The 25,597-nt window shown below is 41.3% G+C and overlaps 1 protein-coding gene across 3 annotated transcripts in view; it reads left to right on the forward strand.

The window, feature by feature from the left end:
* hdac11 (histone deacetylase 11) overlaps window positions 1–25,597 on the forward strand; it is a 122,815-nt gene that overhangs the window by 27,621 nt on the left and 69,597 nt on the right. For 2 of the 3 annotated variants that reach the window (XM_072582225.1, XM_072582223.1), the window contains exons 6-7: window positions 17,452–17,478; window positions 22,952–23,068. In XM_072582225.1, the coding sequence (XP_072438326.1) occupies window positions 17,452–17,478; window positions 22,952–23,068 (144 nt within the window). The remainder of the gene's footprint in view (window positions 1–17,451; window positions 17,479–22,951; window positions 23,069–25,597) is intronic. The other variant, XM_072582224.1, reaches the window with a different exon arrangement.

Below are 25,597 nucleotides of genomic sequence, written 5' to 3' on the forward strand. Positions count from 1 at the left end.
GGACTGTTAGGGGAGCATTTAAAACCGATACCTGTTCCGGAGTTAGGCCCAGAAAGGTCAAATTTTTAATAGATGATTGCATCCTCCTAGTCCTGTCTTCACAATCCTGCGATTTATATAAATCAGAATAAAATTTTCTAAAGATTGCATTAATCTTTTTATGATCATGAGTCAAAATACCCGTACTTTCCTTGATAGACGTGATAGTTTGAGGGGCTTTTTTCTCCTTTGCAAGAAATGCTAAGTATCTACCCAGTTTGTCGCCAAATTCATATAACCTTTGTTTTGCAAATAATATTTCCCGCTAAGCCGTTTGGGTAAGCGTGGTGTTTAGAGCTGTCCTAAGAGCCGTAATCCTTTGCAATTTGATAATAGAAGGTCTATCAGCGAATGCTGTTTCAGCTGCTTTTAAGCGAGTTTCGAGGAGACGCTGTTGTTCTCCCTTTAATTTTTTCTGGGTCGCTGAGTAGGAGATGATCAAACCTCGCGCGTAAGCTTTGATCTCCCACATCATTGATGGGTTGCTAGGCATACCTAAATTAATATCTAAAAAAGTTTTAAATTCTTGAGAGAAGTACTTTACAAATTTACTGTTTTTCATTAGGAAGGGGTTCATACGCCAATGCCGAGGGGATGTCCCATTATTCCTTGCCTTGGTTTCCATATAAACAGCAGCATGGTCGGAAATTACTGTACTACCTATTTTACAGGATGATATGGAATTTAAAAAAATCGAGGGGGCAAAGAACATATCAATTCTGGTATGGCATTTATGTGGATTGGAGTAAAAAGAAAAATCTCTGTCCTGTGGATGAAGACATCTCCATACATCTACTAATCCTAATTCTTTGTTCAGATCCACCAATTGTCTAGATCTGGGTGATACTTCTGCAGTACTCTTGGGAATCTGATCTATTTCCAGATCCATAATACAATTAAAGTCTTCCCCTATAATTGTATGACGGGCACCAAGAGCCATCAATTTTGAGAAGTCTTCCGTTATAAATTTAAAGGGGTGTGCCGGGGGGCAGTACAAATTTAAAATCCCATATTCTTCTCCATTTATAAGGGCTTTAATCAGAATGTATTGTCCAGATTCGTCTTTTATCTGATTTAGGATTTTGAAAGGGAAATTCTTCGGAATAAGAATAACAACTCCCCTACATTTTGAGCTAAAAGAAGAAGAAAAGGCCTGATCAAATCCACCCTGTCGTAATTTCAAGTGTTCTTTATCTGACAGATGTGTCTCCTGTAGGAGAGCTATATCAACTCTTTCCTTCTTAAGATTGGATAATATTTTCTTCCTTTTGACTGGCGAATTACTCCCCTTGACATTCCAGGTGCACCACTTAACCGACTGATCAACCATAATCATCCAGGCAAATCCGAGACCCCTCAGGAGGGGAAACCCTATCCAAAACATCCCGAGCATTGAGCATATAAAATTCACAAAAATAAAGGCTCTCTAATACACTCACTACAATATAACAAAAAAACTATTTCTAAATAATAAAAAAATATAAAACGTATTTGAATGGAGATTTTCCCCCTTGTTCCCAGGGGGTGTCACTTCCTTTCCAAAGGTCCATCGTATCCTCTCCCAACCAATGCCCCACCCTTGACCCAGGTGCTCCTCAATAGAATGAGGAGAATTCAGATATAACACAAAGCTAGAGTTAACAGTGAGCACCCTACCCCCCCAACCCCCCCCCCCACCCACACCTGGATATATTTGGTAATGTTAATACCATGTATAAACATATATAACTATAAAATTACAACCTCAGCAAATAATAATTAAATATAATAATACAAAATAGCAAGGGAAAAACAACCCCGCTCCTAGAGACAGAGGTAAAATAGAATAAGGTAACCACCTCCCCCCACCAACATTAACTAAACCCCCCCGGCTTTATATATATATATACATACACACACACACATATATATATATATATATATACATACATACATAGTTAAATAGAGAACAAATAAATAAATCCCTCTTCCCACCCCCCAAGATAATATTAAACAGTAAGGTAAGAAAAAAGAAAAAAAGGGGGGGGGTATAAACCGGAGTAGGGAAGGCAAACCAACATCCATTGTCTCTTCCAATTTATCTAAGAGAGTCCAAAAATTCCTTAGCCTTTTCTGGCAATCCGAAGTTATACACGGATCCTTCATGGTTAAAGCGTAGTGTCGCTGGGTAGCGTAAGGAGTATTGAATATTTAAGTCCCTTAAACACTTCTTCGCCTCATCGAATGCCTTCCTCTTTCGGACCAGAGCTGGGGAAAAGTCCTGGAATAACATGATCTTGGATCCTTTATAGATCATGGCTTGGGAATCTTTTCCAAGATTTCTAGAGGCTTCTAGGAGTATCTGCCTCTCCCTATAGCTCTGCAGCCAGAACAGGACCGGGCGAGGGCGCTGGTTCAAGCCGGGCCCACGTATTGCAACCCGGTAGGCCCATTCCACCCTTACCTGGCCCGATTCAGCTTCCAAATTTAAAAGCTGTGGCAGCCACTGTGGCAGCTAAAGGTCGTCAATATAATAGAGAATCTCGCTGTTCGAGAGTCTGACCTGATCCACGACCGATTGCGCTGTAGTTTCGGAGATTGCGGCCTTTAGCTCCGCCCCTCAGACTCGGCGCTCGATTTCTTTAATGTCTCGGTCGTGCTTTTGCAGCGCGGCAGAGAGTGAGTCCCATCGACTTCAGGATTCTTCAATGAAAGCGTCGATCTTCGCATCGAGTTTAGAGATCATTTCCACGAGGCTCGCCACCATAGGTAAGTCCCCCGGGGTGGCTGCGGACGCCTCTGCTGCAGCTGGAGAGGGTGGCGGTTCCTGCTTGCTGAGAGCTTCGGGCTCCCTTCCCTTTAGTCATTTTTGCTTAAGATTAAATTGTTTAAATTCAACACTGAGCAACTAATTAAACAATTATTTTAAATGATTTGGTGAGTGTGGTGGGGGTGGGTGACCCACTTTGCCCAAGTCTTGGGAGGAGCACTGTAGACTCAGACTTGCTGGGTCACCGCCATCTTGGATCCCCCATGTTTTAAATGGGTCTTCCCTTCCCTAGGATGGGGGGCCCGGCCCCATGTGATGGTGGTCCTGTCCACCTGTACACATCGACCCTGGAGTCCCCATTTGTAATTTCCTGTCTGCCCCTAACACGGCGCTCCCAGAGATGTCCACTGTGTACAGGTTGTGAGAGGTCCACACCAGGATGGTCACAAATAGGGATTCCACTGATCACACCAATGAATAGCAGACAGTTCGGTTCCCATGTAAACTTAGGCGGGTTTTATAGAAGAGGTTATCCTCAAATCCTTCCGATAGTTGTGACTCTTGAACACAGTGAAATATATAGAGGTATATACATTTTGCAGTTAAAATAAAGTTATCAGTCAAAGTCTTTGCTTGTGTCAGGAGATGCAGTTGTGCTTCTGTGCAGTTTGATCTGTTGTGCTTGCGGTACTCTCCCTGGGATGACCGTCTTGTCTGTCACTCCTGTCTGCACCTGGGGAATGGTCAATGACATTAATTTAGTCACAGGAGTTTTTAAACAGTTTTAGTCGGGTCCAGTGCTTCCATGTGCCTTTTCCTTTAATATCTATACAGGCACAGGTGTCCCCAGTTATTACCAAGTCGTATGGCCCATTCCATTTTGGGGCAAAGTCTGGGTTGTCAGGCAATACTCACACCAGGACATGGCTTCCTGCTGCTAGGACCTCAGGGAAGATTGGGTTCCCCTGCCTTTTCCTTTTTGTCTTGTTTATCAATTACAGATTTCCGCATCCCTTTCAATTGGGCGCTTAATTCTATCACATATTGCCTAATTTTGTCTTTCAGTGGACCCACATCGGTGCCACCTGTGATGATTGTCTCTGGTAACTGCATTGCTCGCCCTTTCATTAATTCATATGGTGTTAGCCCGGTTGCCAGATTAGTGCTGGCTCTTAATCTCATTAGTCTGGCCCTTCAGCCCATGTCATGCCTGAGGTTTGCATAGCCTTAGCGAAAGGATTTTTGAGCATTCTATTTGTTCTCTCTACCATCCCTGAGCTCTGAGGTGATCGGAAATGTGAAAGTTTTGTCTAATGCCACGTAATTGACCTTGCCTGTAACATGTGTTCCTTGGTTGGCATCGATCTGGAGGGATACCCCCCACCTCAGGATTACCTCCTCCGCTAATATTCTGGCTACAGTGGTCGCAGTGCAGCGCTTGGTCAGGAATGCCTCTACCCACCGTGTGAATTGGTCTATGATGACCAGGCAGCACGTTTTCCCATGGGAAGGTGATAGTGGCCCTGTGAAATCCACCTGAAGATGTTCCTGGGGTCCCCTAGGTCTGGGCTGGTGTCCCATCTTAACTGTTATGGGCCTCCTTGGGTTATGTTGTGCACACACCATGTCTCTGCAGCAGTCCCTGGCCATGTCTCTTCCCATTCCCTTCCACCACCACTCTCTCCCTAGGCTTGCTATCATGGCCTCTCTACCTGTGTGGGAGAGCCCATGGTCCAGTTCGACCAATGTGTTCTGTATACACACTGGTGCTACCACCTTATCTGCTCACCTCCAGATATTATCCACCTCTTTGAATGCCCCCTGTAATTTCCATTGCGCTCTCTCTTCCTACAGGGTATCCTCCTGTAGCTGCTGAATTTGGATAGCGTCTTTTGCTAATTCAATAGTGGCCATTGCAGCCATGTCAATGGCTTCTTGTTCTAGGGCTTTCTGAGCTGCTTGGTCTGCTGCCTGGTTTCCTTTGAATTTTAGCCAACCTGCACTCCTTTTTGCTGGCTCCTTTTGATGGGCTTTTACTTTTATTACTGTCGCCTCTTTTGGCTGTTCACTGGCACGCAATAGTGCCCGAATTCTTAATTATTGTCTGATAGGGGATCTCCCCATAGTGGTGAACCCTCTTCCACCCCATGCCACCATGTAGTCATGGACTACACTGAAAACATATTGACTGTCTGTATATATATTCATGGTTTTTTGCTAGGTCAGTGCTTTGGTGAGTGCTCAGTTCTGCCAACTGTACGGACTGACTTCCATCAACCCTTCTGGACATAACTGTTACTAATTTATCATTTACCACAGCCCATCCTGTTCGGGGTGACCCTGCTATGTATTTTTGTGACCTGTCCACAAAGAGGGTCTCATTGGCTGTACCTAGGGGGGTATCTTTTGCTTGCCCCCTATCTTCATCCCCATCTATATCACCACAGCTGTGCGGTTCCCCTGTCTAGAATTACCTTAACTGGATTTTCTCTCGTATCCCTAACTAATACCACAGACTGACTTGGGTGTAAAAGAACTGCCTCCCACTTTGCCCTTCTCGCAGACGGCCCTCAGTTTCCCTGTGTTTAGCATCTTTACTAAGGTGGGTTTAGTGTGGAGGATGACATTCCCTGTCATTACTATGGGCTCGCTAATCCTAACGGCCCAAGCAGCACAGTCTAAGGCTGCTATGCACCTGGGCAACCTGGTGACCACTGGCCCTTCTGTAGTTGAGTAGTTTCCTACAGGCCTTCTCCTGCTACCGTGGTCTTGGGTGATCACTGTGGAGTAAAATTCTCCCTCATCATTACAGTGGATGTGAAAACCCTTGCTGGGATCTGGCAGCCCTATCCTGGGGGCTGATATCAGCCGAGTTTTAAGCTGACTGTATGTCTCCTCCTGTTCTGGCCCCAAGGTTACAGCTTCCAAGACTTGTCTCCTTTAGTTAATCTCTGGATCAGTTCGGCCAATTTTGCGAACTCGGGTATAAAGCTCCGACTGTAGTTGAATAGCCCCATGACCTTTCTGACTCCCCTGACAGTGACAAGTCGTGGCATCTGTTGGATCGCCTTCTTGCGGTCGTTGGGCATTTCTTTGAATCCCTGGGATATAAGGTGTCCCAGGTATAAGACTTGTGTTTTGCCAATTTGAGCCTTTGTGGGGCTGACTTTTAAACCTGCGGTTGCCAATTAATGCAATACTAGACATAAAGCTTCCAGGTGTCCTGGCCTGGACTCTAAGGCAATTAGGATATCATCTACATATTAGAGGGCAGTACTACCTTCTGGTAAATCTATTCTCTTCAGAATGTCGCTCATCACTCTGTGAAAAACTAGTGGGGCTGTGCGGAACCCTTGTGGCAGGAGAGTCCATGTATATGTCTGTCTCTTACTGTAAAAGCGAATTTATTCTGGGACTCAGGGTGTAACGGGATAGACCAGAAACCATTGGCTATGTCTATCTTGTGCTCAGGGGCCAAGCCATTTAAAATGGTGGAGGGGTCCGCTACAATGGGGTGCAATTTGGGGGTGACCTTAATTAGTCCTGTAATCAGCCAGGACAGGTGTCAGATCTTGTGGTGGGAGAACACTTTGGTGACGGAGATCACAACTGCCTCACATTTACCATCGCCTTAGAAAGGGAAAGGAGCAGTTACCGAGGGAAGATATTTAATTGGGGAAAAATAAATTATGACGCTATCAGACAGGAGTTGGGAAGTACAGACTGGGAGCAATTGTCCCACAGAAAGGGCACAGCAGACATGTGGAGACTATTTAAGGAGCAGTTGTTGCTAGTGATGCACAAATTTGTTCCTCTGAGACAGGTAAGAAGGGGTAAGATTAAGGAACCTTGGATGATGAGAACTGAGGAGCTTCTCGTCAAAAGGAAGAAGGCAGCTTACATAAGGTGGAGGAAGCAAGGATCTAGCACAACTTTAGAGGATTACAGGCTTGCTAGAAAGGAGCTCAGAAATGGACTGAGGAGAACCAGGAAGGGGGACAAAAAAGGCTTGGCAAGAAGGATTAGGGAGAACCCAAAGGCATTTTACTCATACGTGAGGAATAAGAGAATGATTAGGGAGAAGGTACGGCCAATCAGGGACAGTGGAGGGAACCTGTGCATGGAGCCTGAGCAGACAGGGGAAGCTCTAAATGAGTGTTTTGCTTTGGTTTTCACTAAGGAAAGGGACCTTGTGAATGAAAACTTTGAGGAGCTGGGATACAGTCTTGACCAGATCAAGATAGATGAAGTTGATGTGCTGGAAAATTTGACAAACATTAAGATTGATAAGTCCCCAGAGCCAGTCCAGATTTATCCTCGGCTGCTCCGGGAAGCAAGAAAGGAGGTTGCTAAGCCGCTGGCGAAGATCTTTGCCTCCTCACTCTTCAGGGAGTCGTACCGGAGGATTGAAGGGAGGCGAATGTTGTTCCTCTTTTCAAGAAGGGTAATAGGGAAATCCCTGGCAATTACAGACCAGTCAGTCTTACGTCTGTGGTCAGCAAAGTTTTGGAAAGAATTCTGAAGGATAGGATTTATGACTATTTGGCAAAGCATAGTGTGATTAAAGGCGATCAGCATGGCTTTGTGAGGGGCAGGTCATGCCTCACAAATTTTATTGAGTTCTTTGAGGAGGTGACGAGACATGTTGATAAGGGTCAAACAGTGGATGTGGTATATATGAACTTCAGCAAGGCATTTGAAAAGGTTCCCCATGGTAGGCTCATTCATAAAGTCAGAAAGTATGGGATACAGGGCAATTTGGCTGTCTGGATTCAGAATTGGCTGGCAGACAGAAGGCAGAGAGTGGTTGTAGATGGAAAGTATTCTGCCTGGAGGTCAGTGATGAGTGGAGTCCCGCAGGGCTCTGTTCTTGGGCCTCTGCCTTTGTAGTTTATATAAATGACTTGGATGAGGAGGTTGAGGGATGGGTTAGTAAATTTGCAGATGACACAAAGGTTGGAGGTGTCATCGATAGTATAGTGGGCTATTGCAGGCTGTGGTGCGATATGGACAGGATGCAGAGCTGGGCTGAGAAATGGCAGATGAAGTTCAACCTGGATAAATGCGAAGTGATGCATTTTGGAAGTTGAAATTGAATGCTGAATATAGGATTAAAGACAAGATTCTTGGCAGTGTGGAGGAACAGAGGGATCTGGGTATGCAAGTACATAGATCCCTCAAAGTTGCCACCCAAGTGGATTGAGTTGTTAAGAAAGCAATATGGTGTTTTGGCTTTCATTAACGGGGGATCGAGTGTAAGAGCCACGAGGTTTTGCTACAGCTCTACAAGTCCCTGGTGAGGCCACACTGGGAGTATTGTGTCCAGTTCTGGTTGTCCTACTATAGGAAAGATACAGAGGCTTTGGACAGGGTGCAATGAAGGTTTACCAGGATGCTGCCTGGATTGGAGGGCTTGCCTTATGAAGAAAGGTTGAATAAGCTCGACTTTTCTCTCTAGAGAGAAGGAGGAAGAGAGGAGAACTGATTGAGGTATACAAAATAATGAGTGGAATAGATAGAGTCAATAGCCAGAGACTTTTCCCCAGGGCAGGATTGACTGATATGAGGGGTATTAGGAGAAAAGTATAGAAGAGATGTCAGAGGTAGGTTCTTTATGCAGAGAGTTGTGAATGCATGGAATACATTGACAGCGGTGGTGGTGACATTTAAGTCATTGGGGACATTTAAGTAACTGGTGGACATGCATATGGAAAGCAGCGAGTTGAGGGGTGCATAGGTTGAGTTATTATATTTTACATTAGGATTAAACCTCGGCACAACATCTGTGCTGTACTTTTCTGTGTTCTATAATCAATGGTGAGCCTGTAGCTCCCATCAGGCTTTATAATTGGCCATGTTGGGGAATTAGTTGTACTTGTGGTGCTTTCAGGATTCCCTGCATCACTAGTCCTTGCACTATCTCCACAACTGCTTGTTCTGCATCGGGTTTTATTGGGTATTGCTGATGGGGCTTATGCTCTGGTCCGCGAACCCTTATCGGGTCTATGTTAACTAGACCTGTATCTAACTTTGTTTCTGTCCAGGCTATGGAGATGGAGGCGAAGATGGCTCTGAATTCCTCCCTTTTCGAGGTTCCAGTCCCTACTGGTTACTGTAGCCACTTTAATAGTTTCAAGGTGATTTGTAAGTTTCCCAATCTCAGTCTTCAGACCGTACTGTCTGGGCCAAATCAATTTCCCTTTTGCACAATCGATTAGAACATGATATTCTTTCATGAGATCATTGACAATTATGGTGCCCTTGTTATCTTGGCATAGATAGGATTTCATGGGGTACTTTTGCTTAGGTAAGCTGGTGTTTTATCTCCTCCTGCCCCAGTTAAGTGAATCATTTTATTTGTGTGGGTAAAGGGGTAAGTTTGTAATCGATACAGCTGCTTCTGTGTCTACTAACATTTCACATTTCCTCCCTCCTATTACCTTGAGCATGTAAGTTCTCCCCTCTTCCTTGCCCTCATGAATGGGGGCAGCTAGTTGTCAGCTGTGCTGACTTCTGGACGTCCACGGTTCCACAGTGTTCCGGGTGGTGTTTGGGGGTCCGACAGCTACCTACCTCCACTTGTCTGCTGGGCAAGCTGCCCAGACCAGCTGGTGTATGTTCCTCAGGTGTAGCTGGTGCCTTACCCATACACTAAGCAGCTCTTCCCAGCACTTAGTGTTTGCATTCTGGGGCTGTAATTTGCCCAGGGAGGCCATAATCTCTGCCTCTCCCCTGGGGTGAAGGGTTTATAATTTGCTTTGGGTTGTGATTCTGTCCCTCTTCTGGTAACGGGTGTTAAGTTATACTCTTGCACTGTTTGTCCAACAGAGGGAGCAGTTGGAGGGTTTCGTTGGAGGGGAAAGTGTCAATTTCTCTATCCACTTGTATTCTTTCTAATGTGAATCCTAGATCCTTTATCCTGTCCTCCAGCTTTTTAACTTGTTCTTGGTCCTTTCTCCACCTACACATGGAGGATCTCACTTGTTCAATTAGGCTGGCTAATTGGTATACTAATGTTACTCATATCTTTTTAGTTTTATTCCGTTTCTGCTTATCTATCCACTTTCTCTGTTGTACTAATGTCTGGGATGGATCCTAACCAATTTTCTTCATTTGATCTGTCAATTCTTGTCTGTCTGCCTTGTATTTCTCAATAAGGGAACCTGCAGTATCCCCCTCCAAACTTTGATCTGCCATTAGCAGATTGTGTACCCCCGGATACCACCAACAGTAAAGTGTTCCTAACCAGTGGGGACTTCTCTACCCCCAGCCAATATACTGTCCCAGCACCGTCCATATGGCCATAGCAGCCTCCTAGCAAGGTGTGCTCTTTACCGGTGGTACTCTTTACCCTCCTGGCCACCTCTACTGATCCAATGCCTCCCGATAGGCCCAGAAACCTACCTCTAGCCCGATGTGTTCTCTACCAGTGGGACACTTTACCCTCCTATTTACCGCCACTATTCAAGCTCTATCATTCTCTACGGACTGACAGGATATCATGGTTACTTACATTGTCCACGATCTCCCCCTTGGTAACGACTGAAGTTTGGCTCTTGGTCACAGTGATCAGCTCCTCTTCCTCACCACATTGGAAATTACAAGTACCCAACTTTTAACTTAAACTCTAACTGGGCTCTGTGTTGTTTGCCTCTGCAGAGTCCAATGTTACCTTACTTTGCCACTTGTGCTTCACAACTCGTAGTGCCCTTGGCGCTTCAATTCCCACTTCAAATCCCAACTTTCGTTGGGGGGGGGAGAAACGGTTTCCCCTCTTAACAACCAATTTAGGGCAGGGCTTTTGAGACAGGCATGACGGCTTTTGAGACAGGCATGACCTTGTCCTCTAGCTGTTTCAGCACAAGCAGCAGGTTCTTACAACAATTAGTACAGTTAAACACTTATTCTCCACAGACGTGCACTTAATTTCTTTTTGACTCAATATTTGTAGCAAATCAGACATTACAATTGGTATACCTTTTAAACTGTGTCCTTGGTCTGGTCTGACTCTTCCCGTTTGCAGGTACAAATTGGTTCTTATCCTGGTCTCCCAATCGTGGCCTTCGATCAGGGACCAGTAATAGGAACCCTGCTGACAGTGCCAATTCTTATGGGGAAAATCACCAGCCTTGGAATCAGAGTCAGGGTTCAATTACAGAGCTTATTGTACAAGGAAATACCGGAGCTCCGGGAGAGAGAAAGACACCAACAGCACAGTGGTCAGCTGTGATTCTTCTCTCAACCCGGAGCACGTCAAGATACTTTTATGCATCTTGTGATACAATTGGTCAGTGTTGAGATTATTGTCTTTGTAACATGATTTATTTATGGCAATCATTGTAGAATCATTTCGATACAGTCATTGCCAGTTCAAGCGCAGCCTTTGTTAGGGTGCTAATTGCTCTTCCTGAGAAGGACGATTACTGTAGCTCTGGCTATTAGCACTTTGTATTGAGTCTGTATCCAGCTGTTAGCATTTCTATCAAAGGTGTTGGCGGGCAATGTATGTTACTCATGTATATTCTCTTTCTCCACTCACCTCAAACGAATCAACTAGGTTGTGAGTGCATCGTGCTGGCATTCTGGTGGCCCCAGGCAGTGTTTATATTTGCTCTGCTGTCTGTCTCCATGTTGTGATCCGGCTGCCATCTTGTGTCAAGTGGCTGGCTGACGGCTCAGTGGCTATCTTGTATGTCTGTGTGCCTAGTGTCACTCTGCCCTGTGCCATCTCCCACTTCAACAGAAACAGAGAAAAGCTATTGAGGGAAAAGCATGAGATTGGCACGAAGGAATGATGCCTGTTTGAAGAGCTGGTATAGGGCATATGGGCTGAATGATTCCCTTATGCACCATTACAGTTGTGATTCTAATGTAGTTGGGACTTTCAAAGCCATTTTCATCTTGATTGCTCTCACCATGTATACTCTTGTCTCTCAATCAAGAATGGTGTAACTTCAGTAAGCAACCATCTCCAGTGATAAAGCATTCTTGGCTGCTTTTAAAGTAAATCTGTAGAAAATGTTGGCATGTTGTTTTGCATGAGTAGTATTTGAGTTTTAATTTTTTCACCTTCAGAAAATTTCAAAGGGCTGGATCTTACATTCCTTTGGAAAGTCTGAGTTGTATTGAGCTTTTTTTTAATTTTGGAGGAGCTGTTACCCAAAGTCTGGGAGGTTCTGTCGGCAAATCTTCCCAACCTGTCTCATCAATTACTTATTGTGTCCCTGAGTGGTTTCTCACGTCCAATTTCCATCCATCATAGTCTGTGTTGTTCCTGGAGCAACTCGCCACTCCGATATCCCAGAACTGATTGGCAGCTCCAGTACAAAACATGTTGTGTACCCTTACAAACACTGACAAGTTGGAGCTACCCTGCATGGTTCCTGATATTTGCCCCAGACATGGCCAGCAGGGGGAGTTGGTATGCTGCCTTGTGGGCAGGGTCCTGGAGGTCCTCTGGATGAGAGAGTGCACAGATGGGGCTTCCTTTTTTTTCTCTCTCCCAGGATCAGAAATGGAGATCATGTCACCAGACCATGCTGGCCTTGGTTGCCACAAGATTAAAACCATGTCTGCCATCTGGAGGAATGCACAGTCGTGTAGGAAAATGATCAGTCTCCTTCTCTGCTCTGCCAGGGAAAGTCCCATCATTTGTTCAACACTTCACACTCTGTCAGGACTCTCACAAGACTCTTGCTTGATATTGCCTGCATAATTTTTCCTCACTTGCTGTCACCTGTCCAAACCCACAGCATAACTAACCCTGCCTGCCCTTTGTGCTGTCCACTTACTCGCTTGCAGCACCTCTCCACTTGCACAAAAAGGAACCAACTGTGCCACCCAACATCATCTTCTGTAATGCCTGCCTCTCTGTTATTTCAGGAGCGAAACAGTCTGCACTAGGGTAGAGAGAGTCAAGACAGGTTGTGTGATGCCTGACATTTGGTTCCTCACTGTGACTCTATGCCTGGAACACCAGAGTGAGAGCTATCCTCCTTTACCTGGCTTTGCGTCTGCGTAAAATGACTTTGAAAGACAATAGTACTATGAGCCTGACCCCTCTGGCTGAGGGAGCGCTGCCTGCAATTCAGGCCAAGTTCATGCAAGGCAGGGCGAGCATCCAGATAGACTTAGACTTAGAGTGAATGAGCACCTGGAAATTCAGCCTGGGTCGGTCCGTGAGCCAGGTGCATGTCCCTGGGCACGCAGTGTCCTTTCAGCAGCATTACAATGATAGTCACTGGTGCAGCCAGAAATGCAGGGCATCCTGTAAATGAGTCGGAAGTGAGGCATTCTAGAGGCTGGCAGATGCTAATGTCCTTGGATGTGGGGTGCTTGTGGCTGGTGCCCTTGGAGCATGCTTATGAGATGTTACAGCTTGGTTTCCAACATGGAGGTCATTTGCAGCAAGTGGCAATCTAAATCTGCCAGGTACTTGCTCTGCTTTTGTGGTCTAGTTTTTCTGAAGTTACACTTGTTCGGTGATTGGTGGCTGAATATTAAGAGCAAGTTGGGTGTTAACAAGGTGTTTCACAAACCATAGTAACAGTCATAGAGATTTACAGCATGGAAACAGACTCCTCAGTCCAACACGTCCATGCTAACCAGATATATGAAATGAATCTAGTCCCATTTTCCAGCACTTGGCCCATATCCCTCTAAAGTCATCCAGATCCCTTTTAAATGTTGTGTGTAATTGCCTCCACTATCTCCTCTGTCAGTTCATTCCGTATGTGCACTAGCCTGTGCCTGAAAACATTGTCCCTTCGGTCCCTTTTAAATTTTTCATGGTCAAATTTCTTCCATGGTTCACAGCCTTAAAAGTTGAAAAACAGCAAGTGGTTGAGCCAAGCTTGTCTTTCTCCGTTGCAGACTAATTGTGCAAGTTAGGCTTCAAAAATGTTTGCCGTGGGAGAAAAGCTATTTTCTCTTGGAACAAGACTTAAAATAAATTGTCACAACATGTGTGTATTGGTATCATGGTCAGTTTCAGTTAACATACTTCAGATGTCAACTCCCTGCCTTTGACTCCTTTCTGGGCTTTCATAGACGCTATCATCATCCATAGTGTCCATGTTTGAATGAGCCATGTGATTGATAATTTGCTTGCTAGATGAGAAGTTAATTGCTTTTCCAGTGACTGTCCAGAAGGAGGAAGATAGAGCTCAAGAGTTCTGAAAGTATGTTGAATTCCCAAAAACCAGGGATTAAATTCTTCCACTTGTGTTGAAAGTGTGGTGGTAAGTGGGCTTCATGGCATCTGATCCATCATGCACTGGGGCAAATGTTCTCCTGCAACTCTTCCATTGTTTGACTGAATTTATTATGTAACTGAGCTGCTGGCTATGAGTCCTTGTGAGATCTTCTGACTTGCCTGTGTGAAACATAACGTCTAGCTGCACATCAATTCAGATGTTGCAATTCAGGAATTGCGGATCTCAGCTGCAGTGTTTCACCCTAACAATGTTGCAAAAGAAAGGCAAGCTCATTCCCTAATCCCAGGAGGTGCTGGTAGAATGGCGGTCAGTGTTTTTAACCTGCTGACTGCCAACAGAGACTGCACCTACAAACCCAGCCAGACTGGACATGAGCAGCAGAACGAGTCAGTGCTGTGTCCCACGTGGAAAGAGATGCCGAGTATTGTAGAAAGAAGGTCAACGAAACACTGTGCTCCCCAGGAGTAAGGGCATAATCCTTTCTCTGCCACTCACTGTAACTCTTCTATTGCATACCCATCTCCCCAAGGTTCATGAAGTAAAACTCTCAGTATAGCATTTGTGATGTCCTTTCAATGGCTCTCACCTATCTCATCCTCTGATGTTACTAACCATTTCCGCCCTAACTTCGTACTCACCAAGGACACCTATCTATTCTCCTGCTCGTGAATATGGCTAACTGCTCTTACATCCGCACCATCCTTTGTCACATTATAGCATAACTTGGCCTGTAACTGGGCTGAGAGTCCCAGGTCCGGTGGTGTGGGGGTGGCAGACATCCAGTTTCTCACATCTCACAAGGAGAAAATAATAAATCTGGCTGAGGAAGAGTAGAACCACTCATGGTGATGTGGAATCTCACTGGACAACCAACCCAGTAATCTTCATTTTGCTTTGTTGCACTGCTCTCTCATTGACTGCCAGTGTTGACTCACTCTTGCACTAGATTTCATGGATTTTGTAAACAAAAAAACCCTGTTTGTGGGATGTGGACGTTGCTAGTTAATCCAACATTTATTGTATGTCACTCATAACCCTGGAAAAAATGGTGGTGAACTGCCATCTTGAAGAGTGAAAGTGTACTAATAAGTGCTGGTGGTAAGAGCTTTCACCATACATTTGTACACGATGGCATGAAAAAACAATAACTATAGCCATTGAGGTGATGGCAAGGTCCTACAGACAACATAAAAATTTCTTTTAGCCTTGCAAGTAAGTTGCAAAGTTGGCATTTTCTTGTTCATTCACTCATTTTGCCTTGCTACCCTCAACTGTATGCAAGGAAGAAGATCTCTGTTTACAATTGTTTGGTGGAATAATACCTCCACAATGGTATTAGAAAGTCTTACAGTTTTTGTTGAAACTAGTGTTGCCTGCTGTTACATAATTTTTGCTTGCCTCTGTTTCCTACAAAGTTACATCCACTTACTGCAAAACAGTGCAGGCTTTACACTTCTGGCCTGCTGCTGGATTTCCTGTATCTTTGGCAAGCTACAGCCTGGGGGCTTATCTTCTGTTGGCAGCTCAGGGGAATTTTACCACCAGAACTTCATAGGTATGCACACCTGACTTCTGTCCTGGATCAGCTGCCCACTGCCTGCCTAATTTACTGCCATGAAAATCTCCTTAATATATCTGGTTAACGTTGAGATACCTTTTAAATTAGGAATATACTTTATGGGCCTGGCTTTGATTGTGAAATATATTTTAATGGGTATTGAGCATTAGCAACAATATATTTGGCATACTGTCTTGCCTTTTTTTTGTTTAACATGATTATTGGAAACGCAAGACTGTGACCGAACTGAGCTAGTTTTGTTTGAGGAATAAAGAAGCACTTGAACAATCTTTAGTTTAAAAGGAAATTTAAATTCTGATGAATATTCAAGAATTAGACTTAAAAATATAAAACCAATCAACAATGAATATATTGTACATTGAGTATTATGATACCTGTGTTATTTGTGGACCATTCTCAGTTGAAAGTTGAGATACATGTCACAATGGGAGAAAGTGAGGACTGCAGATGCTGGAGAGTGTGAGTTGAGAGTGTGGCACTGGAAATGCAGAACAGGTCAGGCAGCATCCGAGGAGCAGGAGAATGGAAGTTTCAGGCATAAGCCCTTCATCAGGAATAGGCTACTCTCCTACTCCTCAGATACTGCCTGACCTGCTGGGCTTTTCCAGCGCCACATACATGTCACAGTAGTTGTTTGAAGATCCTTATTGATGAGAAGCCTGTGTTTGCCAGGATTGTCAGTTTAGATTTTGTTAATCCTAAAACTCATAGTAACCTTTGCTATATAATGACTCTTTGGTTTTATATTACTTACAATTTTCAGCTTCAGTGTGTAAAACATTCTAAATGGGAAATATTACAAAATATTGATGCTAAATTATTTATTTTCATCATGATACTGATGATCAGTAATTTCTTCATGTTCTTTAAGTGACAAACTCAACAAATTCCTTCTCAGTTGTAACTGAAATTGTTTCTCCTGCTATTGTACAAACTAAGAAATTGGTTCTTTTTCTAAAAATTGTATTAATCTAATGCCCACAGTGTTAAGTTCAAATTGATCACCATTATGCCAATTTTTTTACTGTCTCATTTTTTTACTGTAATGCTGACATCTGGATTACCTACCGTGTTGTAGAAATTCCACTTTATTCTCCCAAATTACTTCACTCTGTGCACACTATCAATTTGATCTTGACAACTGCTTTCTGAGTGCATTACAGTTCACCAGTTCCCTATTAGATAGCATACTTCAAAATTTAAATCATTGTAAATGTCCGCAAATTAAAGACTTGCTTCCATATTTTATTAAAGAATTCTCTCTCATTTATTGTGAGCTAAGCGCATTATGTGGCAAGTCTGTTATTTTCTATTCTTTAGATTTGAGAATATATATCTATAATTAATTTTCAGTAAGCTGCAATTATCCGTCCACCTGATTCCCAAAAACAATAATGCAATTTCTTGTATTTTGTAGGTGTGTACTTTTGTGCTTGCTTTTTTTTTTGTTTTCAAAATGCTTTCTTGCAAACTACACAATGTATTATTATAGTTGGTTTTATTTTAATTCCATATTATTGCACTTATTATTGTTTGCAAATTCAAACAACTTCTATAATTCATAATGAAGTATAATGTGGGTTCTTTTTGACATGGTTTGCACTTTTTAACGATTGCTTCCAAAGTAATTTTGCTTTGAGTAAATGGCATGAAATGCCTCTGGTTTAATCTCTCAATATATAATCTCAAAATATTTAAATAAATATTTTAATTATTTTAGTGCTATATTTGTAATTTTTAGCATGATGGAAATTTTCTTCATCATGTGTGATCTGTTGGAAATACTGTTCTGGCACCTAAAATGAATTTCTTCATTGTTACATCCATTTATATTCTGTGAACATATTTTCTTTTCTTTCTGCAAACAGAACCATTTCTTGGAAGGCTTACAAGAGGTATCCAAGTAAATCTTCTTGTGCTTCTGCTGTGTACTTGCTTGTGAAAATTCATTCAAAAGCTAGACTAAAATTGTGATCTTCAGTTAACATTTTCTTTTGCCTGCAGTAATCAGTAGTGATTAAAGTGAAATTGTTTTGCACAAGTTTTTTTGTGTTTCAGTATTAAGTAAAAATTGAATTTTGTTTTTTAGTAATGATTTAAATTCACAATTTTGTTTAAGTGGAATGGGCCCAAATTGTTCACTCTCCCACTAGAAATGCAAAACTGGCTTTTTGTTTCCATGGGTGAATAAAGTTGTTTTCCTACCTGTTCAATACATCTAATGCCTGATTTTTGGATTCAAGTACAAAAGTGCATCTCAAAGGGCATTTTGAAGCTGTTTAGGAAGGAATTTATCACTGTTGGCTTCCTTCACAAAACTTTCCAATTACTCCAGAGTTTTAGCATATTTTAAAATCAAATTCCCAGGTGGTTTGTTTAATTTTTGTCCCAGTGGTCATGGGAAACTGAACATATCTGGGGGGAAAGAAATATTTTGTTTCACTACAGATTATTCTTATTTATGCACAAATTTAGGAATAACTACTTGGGGGTGGGGTGGGATGGGGGGGGGGGGGGCAGGGTGGGAGGGGAGGAGGAATTGTTCCATGAATAATTGACTTGACAATCTTCAAGTATTCATGCTTCTTCCTAGTATTGATGTAAATAGTTGAAAAATTGCAAACTTGTTGCCACTTGTTTTGCAATTGCAATATGTGTAGGCTCTATTAAGCAGCTAGTATTTCCTCCTTGCATGTGGAGGGGGAGGGTAATTTGACATTTTTATGTTTTATCCCAATGTGTATGTTGATTATTTTGCTTACTGTATGTGCTTACAGAACGCTTATTGTTTGTGTATATGTTTTGTGTTCACAGACATTTAAAAGCAGAATTTTAATTCCATTTTTAATGGAAAAGTATAATGTATAGAATGATAACTTCCAACATTATGCACACTACTTCGTATTATGAAAATATATTCATGCTGTTTCAGAAGCAGGTCACATGCTTTAATCTAATGACTATGTTGAACTTTATGTCTACATTATATGACAATAAAGGAATGTAGTAAATGGAACTTTTTTAAGGATGGAAGGGGAAAGCATTAATATGGAGGCTATTCAATTAATTCAAGGTAACAAATGACTTGCTACAATGCTGTTATTGTTATCTCTTGTAAAGAATTTATTACATATCTCATTTTACAATTGTGGACAGGAAATTGATCCCTTCCCTCATGTGACACTTGGCTGTATATTCTGTTCCTGAATAGCTTGTACCGCTTTGGTTTGGTCCAATATTTTATGCTCTGATGTTGCTGATTTTGATAAAAAAGAACTGATTTGTCTTTTGGGTTGCAATAAATCTGGTTATTGGTTAATTGGGTTTGTGCGATTTGCTGACATGACAAATGAAATTAGCGGTGAAAAGTGGTATGCATCCAAAACCACCAGTTGTTTATTTCAAAATTATTTGGAAAGCATGAAATTTGTGGTGGATCTATTGATCCCTGAAAGCTAACAGCTAAAATGATGTGGAAATGTAACAGCTAAGGTACTATGCAGAATTAAATTAATTATTTGGATTTTTATTCAAAGTCAAATGTTGAAGCAGATGTGATTAACGACAGCTAGATGATGGCATGTCTGCTATGAGGTACAAAGCTTTCTCATCAGTCATAGCAAACGGGAAGTATCTGGGAGATACCTGGAGTTGTTCAACCAACAGTTTCAAATGTTGATTGTGAATGAACCATTAAGCAAAAAGCCTTTTTAAAGACATTATTGTCAAAGGTCCTGGTATTTTTGAAAGATTAAATTCTGCTTTGATTCAGCCAGCAGCTTCAATTGCAGTGTTTTGAGTGGTTCTGCTTTCTGCACTTGCAGATTTGTGTTTATTCTATGAAACATAATTGCTATTTCATTATATAGCATTTATGGAGCAAGTGTCTTTTCTAGCTCTGAGGTTCTCTAATTAATTACATTTTTTTTGGCTTTTCTTCCTTCCATGTAAATGTTACTGTTTCCAGATGTCCAGTATCATTCTGGTTTAGTCTAACAGGTGGCATTGTTCAAAGCAATATTAATGCAGCAAACTTGAAGAGACAGAAGGAGCTTGATAATGGGGTTCTTAGTTTCTGTAAGAGCTATGGCAGAGCAGCTCCAAGAACTGAGGAAATTTCTACATGACACAAGTAATAGTTTGTCACCTATGTTACCATTTCCCAGAAAAGGATGTTCTACCGTAATGGCATTTGCCTGAAGATACACCACTACTATGGTATAAATTTCCAGCAAATCTTAACCCAGTATTTGTAGACTCTTCCTATGATTCTTTTGATGGGGATCAATCAAGGTTTCGTTTAATGCCGAAGCATATTTCTAACTATGTCAATTTTTATTTTCTTTGGGGACAAATAATATGTGCCATTGACAAATAGAGCCTATATGTATTCTGCTGGAATGAAATTTTGAGGAATGAAAAGGAAATTCTTTGCTGTATCAGGTTTGAAAAGGAGTTCTTTAAGTTATTTGTACCTACCAAGATAATTAGACTTCATATAACTGTAGTACAGATTGGCACTACAAAGCACCTGTGTACAAGACTAGTTTATTTTGTTTCCTTGTGGAGTATAAATTTAACCCATGTGCTAACTTGTAAGAGTTATCCATAAGACTGTAACGTACAAGAGCAGAATGACGCCACTCAGTCCACTGAATCTGCTTCACCATTCAATCATGGCTGGTTTGTTTCTCAACCCCATTCTTTTGCCTTCTTTCTGTAACCATTGAACCCCTTACTAATCAAGAACGTACTTCTGTCTGTCTTAAATGTACTCAATGACTTGGCCTCCAAAGCAACTTCTAGGTGACTAATGTCTTCCTCGTCTCAGTTGTAAAGAGTCCTCCCTTCACACTGAGGCTGTGCCCATGAGTCCTAGTCTTTCCCACTAGTGAAGTCATCTTCTCCACATCCACTCTATCCAGGCCTCTCAATATTCTGTAAATTGCAATCACTCACCCTTCTAAACTTCATTGAGTACAGACTCCGAGTCCTCAACTGCTCCTCATATGATAAGCTTTTCACCCCCGGGATCATTCTTGTAAATCACCTCTGGACTGCCTTCAATGCTAGCACATTCTTTCTTAGATTGGGGATCCACAACGGTTCACAATATTGCAATACTGTCTGACCAGAATCTAATTTAGCATCAAGAGTATATCTCTCTGTTGTGTTCTAGCTCTTTTGAAATTAATGCTAACATTGCGTTTGTCTTCCTAACTGCCAACTGAATCTGCAAGTTAACCTTAAGACAATCCTGATTTAGGACTCCTAAATCGCTGTGTGCTTCAGATTTCCGAAGCCATTCCACATTTGGAAAGCAGTCTGTGCCTCTATTCTTCCTACCAAAGCATATAAACTCACATTCTCCCCATTTGTATTCCATCTGCCACTTCTTTGCCCACTCTTAAGTCCCTCTGCTGCCTCCACACTACCACAACACTTCTGCCACCTATTTCTGCATCATTTGCAAACTTAGCATCAATATCTTCAGTTCCTTTGTCCAGATTATTAATGTATAATGTGAATAGTTTTGATTCCAACACTGACCTCTGTGGAACTCCATGAGTCACTGCCTGTCTACCTGAAAAAGGCCCCTTTATTCCCACTCTGCCTTTTGCTAGTCAGCTGATTCTCTTCCAATGCCAGTGCCTTGCCCCAATACCATGAGTTCTCATCTTATTTAACTTCCTGTAAACCCAAATAGACATGTCTATTGGCTCTCCTTTATCTAATTTGTTCAGTATCACCTCAAAGAATTTTTTCAGATTTATTCGGCATGACCTCCTCTTGATGAAACTGTGCCAGCTCAGTCCTATTTTACCATTACTTCCAAGTGCTCCACAATCTCATCCTTAATAATGGACTATAAAATCTGACTAATTACCTAGTTCAGGCTAACTAACCTATAGTTTCCACTTCTTGTCTACCTCTCTACTTAAACAGGGACTTTACATTAGCTATTTTCCAATTGTCTGGGACTCTCTCTAACTTCACTGATTCCTGAAAGATCACCAACAATGCCACTATAATCTTGTTAGCTGTCTCCTTCAGAACTCTGGGGTATAGTACATCTGTTTTGGGTGGTTTAGCAATCTTCAGACCTTTTTCAGCTTCCCCAGCACCTTCTCTTTAGTGGTGTCCACTACACTCCCCTCTACCTCCTGACTTGCTTGAAGTTTCGGTGTCTCTCATTGGGGAAACTGATAAAAAGTTCTTCCATCATTTCTTTCTTCCCTACTACTACTTCTCCAGCCTCAATTTCCACAGGTCCAATGTCTACTCTTTATTTATCGCTGATCCTTTTAATATATCTTTAAAAAGGTTTTGGTCTTTTATATTACTCGCTAGCTTACCATCATAATTCACCTTCTTTCTTCCCACTCCCACCTCACCCCCACCCCCATTTAGTTATCCTCTGTTGGATTTAAAGGTTTCCCAATCCTCTGGCTTCCTACTAATCTTCACCACATTGTATGCTTTTCCTTTTTGCTTTCTTGCTGCCCATGACTTCCCTTCTCAGCCATGGTTGCGTCGTCCTGCCCTTAGTGTATTTCTCTTCCTTGGGATGAATTTCTGCTGTGCCTCCTGAATTACTCCCAGAAACTCTTGCCGTTGCTGCTGCAGAATCTTTCCTGTTAGGCTCCCCACCAACTCTGGCCAGCTCTTCCCTCATGTCTTTATAGTTACTTTTACTCCATTGTAATACTGTTACATTTGATTCCAGCTTTTCCAGCTTGAACCGCAGTGTGAATTCTATCATGTTATGGTCACTGCCCACTAGGGGTCCCTTCAACTTCCTAATTAAGTTGTCCCCATTACACATCACGAAATCCAGAATTGCCTGTTCCCTAGTGGGCTGTACCACAAGTTGCTCCAAAAGAAATCTATACACTCCACATTTTTCTTTTCTAGGGGATCGGATTTTTCAAGTTGTCCACGATTTTGTAATAAGGCCTTCCTTAATGCCTTTTCTATCTCCTGATTTATTTTCTTCCATACACCTGACCACTGCTAGGAAGCCTGTACATATCTCCCATCAGGGTCGTCTTTCCTTTGCAGTTCCTCAACTCTACCCACACGGTTTGACATCTTCAGACTCTATATCGCTTTTTTCTTAGGATTTCATCATCTCTTTCTTTTCATAATTTCTGAAAATAACTTCTCACTGAAATATGTTTTTTTGCATCTGGTACAATTTTAAATGAATGTACTTTGAGAAAATCATTCAAGCAAAGTTTTGACTTTCTAAAATTTAGAATTGTATTTCACTCTTTTTGGCTTCTGCAACAATTTTGTTTTCCCAAGGTATGAAATGTGTTTACTTGTAATACATCATTTAACCTTCTCTGTATCTTTCTTCCACAGTGGTCATTTATAGTTGCTACTATTACAGAGATACTGCCTGTGGCATTCCTCCCTAACTTCATCATCCAGAGAAAAGTACTAAGACCTTTCAGGACACAGACTGGGGGAACAATTATGGTAAGTAAATTGCTATATTTGAAAATTATCATGCATTCTGATTTAATAGTATTTTAAAATTAATTGTTAATTAATTAAAAGTATTCTGCCTGTGTGTGTGTGTTTGTGTGAGAATTTGATCACTTCATTCAGCATAAGTGATTGGAAATGTCTCATTTAAGTCTTAAATATTCAATGACTGATTCTTCAAATGTTAGACAGTATTTAAATCTTAGTGTGTTCAGCTGCAATTTTTAAAAATTGTGCATCATTAGTTCCACGTAGTGAAAGATTCTGTCCTGCTGGTAAATTATTTAATGCCTTAAAGTATAATTTGTGTTAGAAAATGCAGTTATTGCTCAAATCTTAAGAAATGTTTTATTATCATGTCGCTCAAGAGAAAAGGTTGGAATGTATGAGAACTAATGCATTTGTATTAATTGACTTTGTACATGGACTAAATAAGCTATTCTGTATTCTCAAAAAATAATGCAGCATTTTGGTCAAATTGTCCTGCAAGATTGGATGCTAACTTTTAAAGAAAACAATTGATTCCTAAATTTTTGGTCTGTAGTTCACGTAACCTCTACATGAATGTGGCTGAGTCCACTCTGCCCTCCCTTCCTAACTCATACTTTTGAGGGTCATAGCCACTTGAACTGTCTGCACCTGCAAACATGAAGGGGTGAACAGGAATCTAGTCCTTGACTTCCTTCTTTAGAAAAGGACAGGTGGTGTATGAAAGACTGAGCTTGAAGTCAGATCCTGAGAACAATAATTTTTTTTTAATGCTTGCCACATTTGCAAGTCAAAGTGAATTTAATCTGGACCCTATAGTGAACATGCTTATTGTCAGTCATATATCTTTGAGAGCACTCTAAAATAGATTCAAGTTCATGGAAGTAGTCAGCTTGTTGCCTTATATTCACTGTAGTGTTCATCAATCTGTCCCTCCAAAAAAAGAGATTGCAGTATTCAGCACATATAACAAGACTTTTTGATCATGCAGTGCTAAGGGTCAGAGGTTGTATGGCCTGGAATTTGGGTGGTAGAGATAAAATCTTAATAACTCTCCACTGTCAGGAAAGACCAGTGATCTTGAACTTCATACCTGATGTAAACATTTTAAATTTTTTATGACATAGCCTTTGACATTTATATTAAATATTAAGAAGGATTTCAGTGTGAACGTATTTTGAATCCTTATACTGCCTGTTAAGTTGCCAGGTTTGAGACTGGGCTCAGAAGGAAGGCAGACTCTGAAGGTCCTGGCATTATTGCAGCAAAATCACATTCTCATTTGCTGTTTGTTTTTACAGCACAACAATCCTGTTTCAGATGTGACCATGAGTTCAAAATAGTTTCTGTTTCAAAATTTCTGAATATTTAAGGAAGAAATTTAGCTGTTGTTTGAGATTGAAGATTTAGCTTGTTTCTTTGTGAATAATTACTCAGCTGTGGAATTACTGTTTTGTAAAATGTGAGACTACTTTAAAAAAAACAGCAGTTTGCCTTCATCAAGTAATTGTAATTAATTCTATAATGGGGCTTTATACTGGAAATGTTTAACAGAGTGTGCAGTCTTAGTCTCTAATACTATAGTCACTAGATTGTAAAAGGAAATGTATTTTCTCAAATTGCCAAATATTCTAAATCAATGGATGTAGTCATGGTCTGACTTGCATTGTTGCATCTTTCATATTTGACTGGCTAGAATCAACCTGAAGATAAACACAATGTGAATTTGTATTTCTGTGTACAGCAGTTCTATTTTAACTTCAGACAACTCTAGTTTAATGGCACGGTAATTAAATACAATGGATAGCACTACATTTTTCAGAGAGAAGTAAACAACTGATCCATTTAATCTAACTACCAGATTCCCAAAGGATTACTAACTGAATACAATTGCAAATCTAACCATTGTGAATGCCATTTCCACACACAGCAGAAAAATCTATTTCGCTGCTTCCAATTTGCTCTTTTTTAACTAATCATTGATTAGTATTATCTTTTCAAATTTCTGTGGGTCCAAGATGGTCTTCTCATTGCATTTCCATATAGTCTAGTGTTGTTAATTTGAGTGCTCTGCATTCTTTCCAATCACGTAACTTAAAAAAAAAGCTGACACCAAAGCTGGATGAAGTATTTATGCTTTGGTCTCATCGAAGCAAGATGTAATTCTAAAATTGCTACTGTTAACCTTCCTAGCTTCTAAGCTGGTACAGCTGTCACTCAACTACTGGGATGCCTTTGTGCTACTTATTGCTAAATGTTTTCAGTGATATCATAAGTATTTCAGTTTCTGCTTTTTGTTATTAAAGAAGTATATCACACTTTTAAAGCTTGATTTTATGCATTGACTAAAAAGAAAATATTTTAATTGGTGTATAATGAAGAAATTGTATCTTTGACGATGTTCCAGAATTGTGACATTATCATTGGCCTCTGGTCTCAAAATGATTGTATTCAATTAGATAAAGTAAAATAAAAGTTTCATTAAATTTAATCTTTTAAAATTTATTTAAATTAGTATGTGTGCATTTATAA

Source organism: Chiloscyllium punctatum, chromosome 12 (assembly GCF_047496795.1).
Source record: "Chiloscyllium punctatum isolate Juve2018m chromosome 12, sChiPun1.3, whole genome shotgun sequence".
In the NCBI taxonomy this organism is placed as follows: domain Eukaryota; kingdom Metazoa; phylum Chordata; class Chondrichthyes; order Orectolobiformes; family Hemiscylliidae; genus Chiloscyllium; species Chiloscyllium punctatum.